This window comes from Prionailurus bengalensis, chromosome E1 (assembly GCF_016509475.1).
Source record: "Prionailurus bengalensis isolate Pbe53 chromosome E1, Fcat_Pben_1.1_paternal_pri, whole genome shotgun sequence".
NCBI classification, from domain to species: Eukaryota; Metazoa; Chordata; class Mammalia; order Carnivora; family Felidae; genus Prionailurus; species Prionailurus bengalensis.
The window spans coordinates 28,220,077-28,228,334 of NC_057347.1; the positions used below are offsets into that span (position 1 = coordinate 28,220,077).

General features: G+C 47.1%; 1 protein-coding gene across 1 annotated transcript; it reads left to right on the plus strand.

The window, feature by feature from the left end:
- The first annotated feature begins 334 nt into the window (after window positions 1-334).
- SUPT4H1 (SPT4 homolog, DSIF elongation factor subunit) lies at window positions 335-5,669 on the plus strand. The gene is made up of 5 exons (XM_043583943.1): window positions 335-472; window positions 1,016-1,122; window positions 4,459-4,514; window positions 4,778-4,831; window positions 5,266-5,669. The coding sequence occupies exons 1-5, from the start codon at window positions 404-406 to the stop codon at window positions 5,331-5,333; spliced, it is 354 nt and encodes a 117-aa protein (XP_043439878.1). The 5' UTR covers window positions 335-403; the 3' UTR covers window positions 5,334-5,669.
- The last annotated feature ends 2,589 nt before the right edge of the window (window positions 5,670-8,258 follow it).

Genomic DNA, 8,258 nt, shown 5'->3' on the forward strand with positions numbered 1-8,258 from the left:
GGCTGCCAGCGGCCTAGATCAAACGGCCCGCCCCGCCGGGAGTTCCGGCCGGAGCCGCGGCGCGCTCCCGCGCAGGCGCCAGCCCCGCCACCCCTCCCCCACGGGCCCTACCCACAGGCGCAACTGCCTTCCCGGCCTCGCCCTCGCGCCCGCCCAGGTGGCGGGTGCGCGCGCCGGCCCAGGTGACTCCCGGCCGGCCCCGCCTCCAGGCGGGAGAAACCATCTCCTTGACCGGGGGGGGGGGGGCGGGGGAGAGAGAGAGAGGCGTGAGTCCGCGGCTCCCCACACCGGAACAGGAAGTGCGGAAAACCGGAAGTGGAAGGCATTCTGGGTAAATCGCTGTTTACTTCCTGCGGCTGAGGAGGCCGTGGCCCAAATCTTTGCTGTTCAATTGTCGGAGAGGATGGCCCTGGAGACGGTGCCGAAGGACCTACGGCATCTACGGGCTTGTTTGCTGTGTTCTCTGGTCAAGGTGTCCTTCGGGGAGGCGGTTGTAGGGGCGATGGGGTATCAAGGTGGGGGAAAAGGTGGAACGGAGCTGGGGGATAGCGAAGGGAAAAGTAGGGTCCAGGACCCCGGGGGTTGGCAGGGGATGTGGGAAGCTGCTGGAGGCCGTTGTTTAAGTCGGGAGGAACGCAGGCAGTCTTACATGATTTTGAATCCTCAGCACACAGGTCTGATCCTTAACAGACATTCAGTGAACTTCTGTTGAAGCCGAAGGCCACTGGGATTCAGAGGAGGGTGGGGATCTGCAGCTGAGGGAGTAGTCGGAGAGGATGCCTGACCCTGAGGAGACTAGGGAAAGGAGTAGGTAAAACATAGCTGGTAATAAGAGAGGGAGGACTGTGAGGGTGGAACTTTAGCAATGGGGCTGTGGGAGTGGTGGGTGGGGAATCTGATGAGACAGAGCCAACATAGGGAGGCTTCTACTTGACCAGGTAGAAGTATGGAGAAAGCTACTTCCTTTTTTGGCCTTGTTTATGCTCACTCCTTCTCCCTCTTTTCCCTCTCCTAGACTATAGACCAGTTTGAATATGACGGATGTGACAATTGTGATGCATACCTTCAGATGAAGGGTAACCGGGAGATGGTATATGACTGCACCAGTTCTTCCTTTGATGGGTAAGCCCCTTTAGAGTCCTTTGTTACACCCACCCCCACCCCACCCCATCCCACCAAGTAAATGTGAGGCAGACTTTTGAGACCATAATCCTAGTTGTTCTCAAAGTTATTTTGAGACATAGTAGTCCTGTGCTGTCCAGTACAGTTGCTACTAGCTATGTGTGGCATTGAGCACTTGAAATGTGGCTAGTCCAAACTGAGGTTTGCTCATACTGCAAAATATGCACTAGATTGACAAGACTTAGAACGAGAAAAAAGAATATAAAATATTTTAATTTTTCAAATATTAATTACATGCCAAAGTGATAATTCTTTGGATATACTGGGTTAAATGAGATATGGTATTGAGGTTAATTTCATCTTTTTGTCTTTACTCATAAACATGGCTACTAGAAAATTTAAAATGACTTGTGTGGTTTTCATTATATTTCTGCCGTACAGTTCTTCATTAAAGACAGTCAGCTCATTGTTGGTAGGGACTGTGTTTATCTTGTGCACCATGATTTGGCACAGGGCCTGGAAGGTGGCAAATGGCTAATAAATGTTTGTTGAATGCATGAAGATCCTTTCTGAAGATGAAGGTCAGGTAGAGTAATGGTAAATTATCGCCCGAAAGCTGTTCCCTTTAGATATGTCTAAGAGAACCTGTAAGAAAAATTTTCCCTTAGTGAGATTGTCCAATGGGGAGAAAGGGAAGTGAGAGTAACATAAGTAGCCAGGTCTCCATTTTTCCCGCAAGGTAGGAGCCAAGGGGCAGTATTTTGGGGGGGTTCAGGAGATACTTTAAAGTGTCTCTTGGTCTCCAGGCCAATTGAAGATTTATACACAGACTAGGCTCAAACCCAGTACTTGCTGAACCTTCAAGATGGGGCCAACTCCATCCCTTCTTTGATTTCCTTTAAGGAAACATGAAGAATTGGGCAAAAAAGATGTTGTCATGGAATCTTACTTCCTACACATGCATGTGCATAGGCAGAATCTTCAGTCCCTTCGATTATTTGTTTGCACTGTAACAAAATTGCTAACAAATGAATAAAAGAACTCCCATTTACAGGTAACGTACTGTGTTGGCTGCTCTGAAGGATGTCAAGAGTCACACAGTGATGTATTTACTAGTAAGAGATGCAGTGTAAAGTTTTGCATGTTAGAATTTTTTTTTTAAAGTTGTAAGATATGTGTGACAGAAAATTTATCATTTTTAAGTGTAGAATTCAGTAGCATTAAGTATATTCACACTGTTGTGCAGCCATCACCACCATCCATCTACAGAACTTTTTTCATCTCCTCATTTCCCCCTCCGCAGAGCCCCAGGCAACTACCATTCTACTTTCTTTATGAATTTGCACTTGATCTTAGCCAAAAGGCCGAGAAGCGATTGAATTTGAAGTATACTGTAGGTGCTTCATATAAGCGGAATCATACAATATTTGTCCTTTTGTAACTGGCTCATTTCACTTAGTGTAATGTCTTCAAGGTTTATCTATATTGTAGCATGTCAGAAGCATTTTTTAAGCTGAATAATACCATTTTTGTATATACCACATTTTATCTATGTGTCGATAGACACTTGGGTTGCTTCTGTCTTTTGGCTGTTATGAATAATGCTGCTGTGAGCATGGCTTTACGAATATCTGATCAGGTCCCTGCCTTCACTTCTTTGGGGTATATATATCCAGAAGTGGAATTGCTGAGTTCTATGTTTAGTATTTCGAGGAACCGTCAGACTGTTTTTCGTAGTGGCAGCACCATTTTACATTCCCACCACCAGTTTCTCTACACCCTACCCAACACTTGTTATTTTTTGTTTTATGTTTTGTTTTGGTTTTGATAGAAGCTACCCTATTGGGTGTGGAGTGATATCTCTTTGTGGTTTTGATCGTCTTTCCCTAATCATTGGTGATGTCTTTCGCTAATCAGTTGTGATGTACTTATTGGCCATTTGTGTATCTTCTTCAGAAAAAAATGTCTGTTCAGGTCCTTTGCCCACTTTTGAATCAGGTTATTTGGCTTTTTACTGTTGAATTGTTGGGAGTTATTTGTGTATTCCCTGTGCATATTAGGTTTTGGAGAATGGGTATGTCAAAGGCTAATGGAGATCAGAGGAAGGCCAGATGAACTCAGCCAGAAGCAGAGGAGATAGCATATGAATCAGGCTCTTAAAGAAGTACAGGTTTTTTGAGGAAGGTGAGGTGAGACAGCATTTTAGAAAAAGCATTCTAAACAAGGGAATGACTTGAGCAAAATCAGGGGTGGGAAAATTAGGGTATGTTTGGAGAATGGTGGGAATTCTGTTTAGATTGAATCATAAGGTTGGGTAACAGACACTATAGGGCTAGAAAGATTGGTTGTGAAGGACAGAGGAGAATATAGTTTTGGTCAGGAGAATGGCCTGCATATGTGTCTGCTGCACATCAGTCTGCCAGGCCAGGGCAAGTATTACCCTGCGTAACCACCCTGGAGAATGGGATCAGTTCCACTCAGTGTGTGACTGAGAATGTAGGATTCGGATGGGGAGGAAGGCCCCCCAAATAAGAATCCAAGATTGTTGCCAAGAGAAGAGGGAATGGTTATTGAGGAGGTAATCAACAAATGTCAGTGTCTAGAACAGACCTGTCACAATAGGCAATCACTAAGCATTTGATTGAATCAACAAATGGCAGAAATGACCTCTGTAAGCTTATGAAAGTACCTGATGTTTACATGTCAAGCCCAAAAGGCAGGCTTCTAGCTCTTCAGTAGCCTTTCTGTTGCCTGTGCTCTAGAATCAGAGGTATCCTAGGAAAAACTATTAGGATAATAAGGAGAGTTAATGTTTACTCAGCACCTATTCTGTGCTAGGTGCTTTTCATGTATTAGCTTGGTCTTTGAGTTTCATATGTGTGTTAGGCTGCACAGCTCATTAGAGACAGATCTTGGCCCAGTCTAACTTATTTCTGGTAGGAGGACCCATTGTTTTCATTCACCCTCTGCCTTTGCATTAAGGCCAGCCCCCTAGTGGTCATGTTGGTTGTAATCAGAAGAGCTGGTTTCCCCGGGAGTCTGGGCTAAAGATGTTTTTGAGCCTGGTGAAGCTAGTCCTTTGGGGATGATGACTGACTTGTGATTGGCGGGCAAAGAAACTTTTTCAGTACTAACTTTTGGTCAGCTCCTTCGCAGCATTAGAAGTCACTTTCTCCTGCTTTCTAGCAGAGACTCAATACTTGGCTTTTTCCTGTGTTTCTTCTCCCAGAACTATTTTGCTGGCCTGTAGCAGAGTGGGCCAGTGGGCAGTCTCCTCCATCACTCTTCTCTAGTGGGCAAGGCTCAGCGTGACTTCTGTTTCTTTCCCTTTCCCAGAATCATTGCGATGATGAGTCCAGAGGACAGCTGGGTGTCTAAGTGGCAGCGAGTCAGTAAGTTCTCCCTTCTCCTTTTCCTTCTCCTAGTTGTGTTGTTTCTGTCCCTTGGGTTCAGTGGGGGAGTCTTAAATCATTGGGTATGTGTCCTCAGAGTGAGAAAGATGAGAGTGTCCGTCCCCTGTCATTTAACACTGTAGCCAAAAGAGGTGATTGCTCTTCTCACGGCGCTGCAGCATTTCTTTCGTTTTGAGCTTAAACCTCCATTTGGTCTTTAGACTTAACTTACTCTCACTGCCATCTCTTTTCTTCTCTCTTAGGTAACTTTAAGCCGGGTGTGTATGCAGTGTCAGTCACTGGTCGTCTACCCCAAGGTAATAATAATCATAATAGCAGCTGATACTCATTTACTGTGCCAAGTTCTGAGGAAGTCCTTGTTGTGATTGCACGCTAGTCCTCACACCTCTGTGAGGGAACTGAGACACAGAGAGGTTAAATAACTTGTCCAAGGTCACCTGCTAGTTAAGTAAGGAGGTAGAATTTGAACCCAGGCATTTCGGCTCCAGAACCCTTGGTTTCAATGACTACAACGTGTCTTCCGTTTTTCTCTCATTTTTACCAAGTCATTGCCAGACACTTGCCTGAATCTTCAGTGGTAACAAGCCAACCTGGCGGGATCATTGATGAGCTGTCTAGGAACTCCACTTTGCTTAGGAACACGTTTCTTCCCACAAAGTGGTAGTAGAGGGACTTTTCTTATCCTCTGGAATCTTCCTCCCTCACAGAGCTGTTTCTTTTCCTGCCACAGGAATCGTGCGAGAGCTGAAAAGTCGAGGAGTGGCCTACAAATCCAGAGACACAGCTATAAAGACCTAGCAAGATGCATGGCTGCCAGCGTCTTGCCTCTGCCCCACCTCCTGCCTCTGTTTATTTTTTGTTGTGGAACTAAGGGGGCGGAACTTCAGATACTCCCCACCATCCAGTTCTGAGACTCAGCAGACTGTTGAGAGCACAGCGTATCCCTGGGCCATTTTACCTTTGGACTACTGGTGGGGGTGGTTTGGGTTGGTGGATTGACAGAGACTGAATTGAATGGGAGGTAGGATACTGGTCTTCCTACTCAGAGCCCAGGTCTATGCCCTTACCCATGGGCAAGACTCTGGGTCAAATGCCAATAAACACGAATCTCTAGGAAAGTTCTTAAGCCCATGACAGACGCCTTACCTCCTCCTTCCTTCCTTTTACCCGGGTGCAGTAAAACCCCCTTAACCCTGTAAGCACCTTCCCAGAGCAGCAGAAGCCCTCCTGCTCTCCATTACCCATCTTTCAGGCTCCAGAGTTGCAGCCTTTCTAGTGTGCTTCCTTGGGTCCTGTTGGAAGGTCTGCTGTCCTGAGTCTAGGGAACCCCATCGTGCAGACTTTTGCTCTCTAGACCTGGCACAGCAGGTGTCCCCTGAAAGAAATCCTGACATTTCATAAGTATTCTTTGCCCATTGACCATGTTTAATACACCGTCCTCCCCACCCACCCCCACACACACACTTTTTGTTTTCTTTTTGCTGCTCTTCCTATACCTTAGGCCAGTCAGTGGTAACCTTGGCCCTCTGTCCCCCACGTACTCACGTTTGCTGCTTCCTGTAACTGGAGACTGGTGGCTGCTGGGTCTTGGTCTGGTTAGTTTATGCCTCTGTAGGAGTTGGGCCCGTCCCTCTCTCCTTTGGCCTAGTAGGGGGTTTTGTTATTGGTCAAGACAAGTTACTTGTTTTGGAATGAAAATTTACCATAAATTCTTATTTACTTAAATTTCCACAAAGAATCCTATCAATATCCCCATTTTGATACCCTAAGTTTCTTGTTCTCCATCTGTAAAACCATGATAACACTCTGCCTGTTTACCTCAGTATTGTGGTGATTATAAAAATGAAGCAATGTGAAAATTCTAGAACTTAGGTTTTATAAAAGGTAAAATTCACCTACTCTCTTTTTATTAGTTATTTTTTAATGTGCACACAGTCAACCAAAATAGTGGGAGAAATGCCCAGAATCACCACTGCAGAATGAGCTCTTGACTCATAAGCAGAGGTGCCTACACTAGGACTTTGTGTATCTTAGCCACCTGGTGTTTCTAGTGAGTCAGTGTCTCCTGTTACCTGTGGCCTGGAATGTGTGGGAAGGAGGGAGAGGTACTGACTTGGTACCACTGTCCTTGTCCTCTCATGGGCCCATGGGAAGGAAGCTGGTTGTGGCCCTGGTGGCTCATGTCGCTCACAGATCCTGAAACCAGAACCATTTTTGCTGAGGCCTTCAAGCTCTGAAGGAATGGTCTGTCAACCCCAATTTCAACTGAGTTTTTAGAGGATTTTTCCAACCCAGCAAACTGAAGGAGCTCAAGGGGTGGCGGTTTCTGTTCAGTTTCAATCTGAAAGGATCCTTGGGAAGTAGCCCCCATGAGGCCAGCCTTACGTTCTGGAGGGAAGAAGTGGGTTTCAGCAAGAGTGCCTAAGCTGTGCAGCCAACACCCAACTTTCACTGGCTTTTCTCAAAAAGTCCCTTGGAAATCCCCGGCTGCTGTCCTGCGTGTCTGACCCGGACGTGGCTGCTTGGTGAGAATGGAAACAGTTGTGGGGAGGGGAGACAGGAGGAGCCATGCACAAATAACCACACTCAGGCTGCCTCAGCCCCACTCTGAGCTGAGGCCCTAACTGTTAGCCTCGCAGGAAGCGAAAGACACAGGCCCTGATGGTTGTGGGGGAGGGGTGGCCAGTTGCTGGAACCGGATCTCACAGACTGGTGCCAAGTGGGCCCTGCCTGGGAGCTGCTTCTGAATTGGCTTTCTTGTTTTCTCTGGTCCTCGAACCTGCTGATGGTGCCAGTTGGCAGCTCAGACAGGCACTAAGGTGTGAGAGTCCGGTCCCCTGCAGGGAGCTCAAAGAAACTGAAAGAGAGATCTCTGATCCTTCAAGGTTCCCTGGGAGAGAGCAGTGCTGTGTGGGAGAGGCTCCAGGTGCTGGTGCCACTGCCCCTATTGCACGTCCCTGAGGGCTGGCTATGCCTGCTCGTTGTTCCTGTCAGAGGTTCACCCCATTCTGACTCCTGAGGTCTACTTATGGTCTTGGCCTCTCGCTCAGTAATTTGGCTTCTCTTTTCAGAAAGCAAGGCTCCTCCCCCCTAGTTCAACAAAGACAGATGCAGGTCAGACAAGAGTAGTGGCCAGGCTGCTTTCCTCCTTGTCTGCTCATTCCTCATTCTCTACTTCCTACCCACTATTGCCTGTGGGGTTAGGCTGGCTAAGTGGCAAGGCATTGCTGAATGCAGCCTCTGGCCCTAGGCAGTGATTGGTGGCTGATAGAACAAGTCAGAAAATTCCAGTCAGAAGCCGTTTCCCCAAAAGTAATGGGGATGAGCTGGGGAGGGTTAAGCTCAGTCTGGGCTCTTTAGGTTTGGCCTCATTTTCTCTGGGCATGGCCACTACCTTCTTACTCCAAGCCTGTCCATAACTTGCCATTCACTTTTTAAAAAATATTTTATATTTGAGAGAGAGTGAGAGACCGATCATAAGTGGTGGAGGGGCAGAGAGAGAGAGAGAGACAGAATCCAAACCAGGCTCCAGGCTCTGAGCTGTCAGTACAGAGTCCAGATGCGGGGCTCAAACCCACAAGCAGTGATACCATGACCTGAGCCGAAGTTGGACGCTCAACTGAATGAGCCACCCAGCCACCCTATAACCTGCCTTTCAATCTTCATGTCCCCTCCCTGATACCTGATCCTGCAAGTATATATGAAAGAGACAGGTAAGGTTGA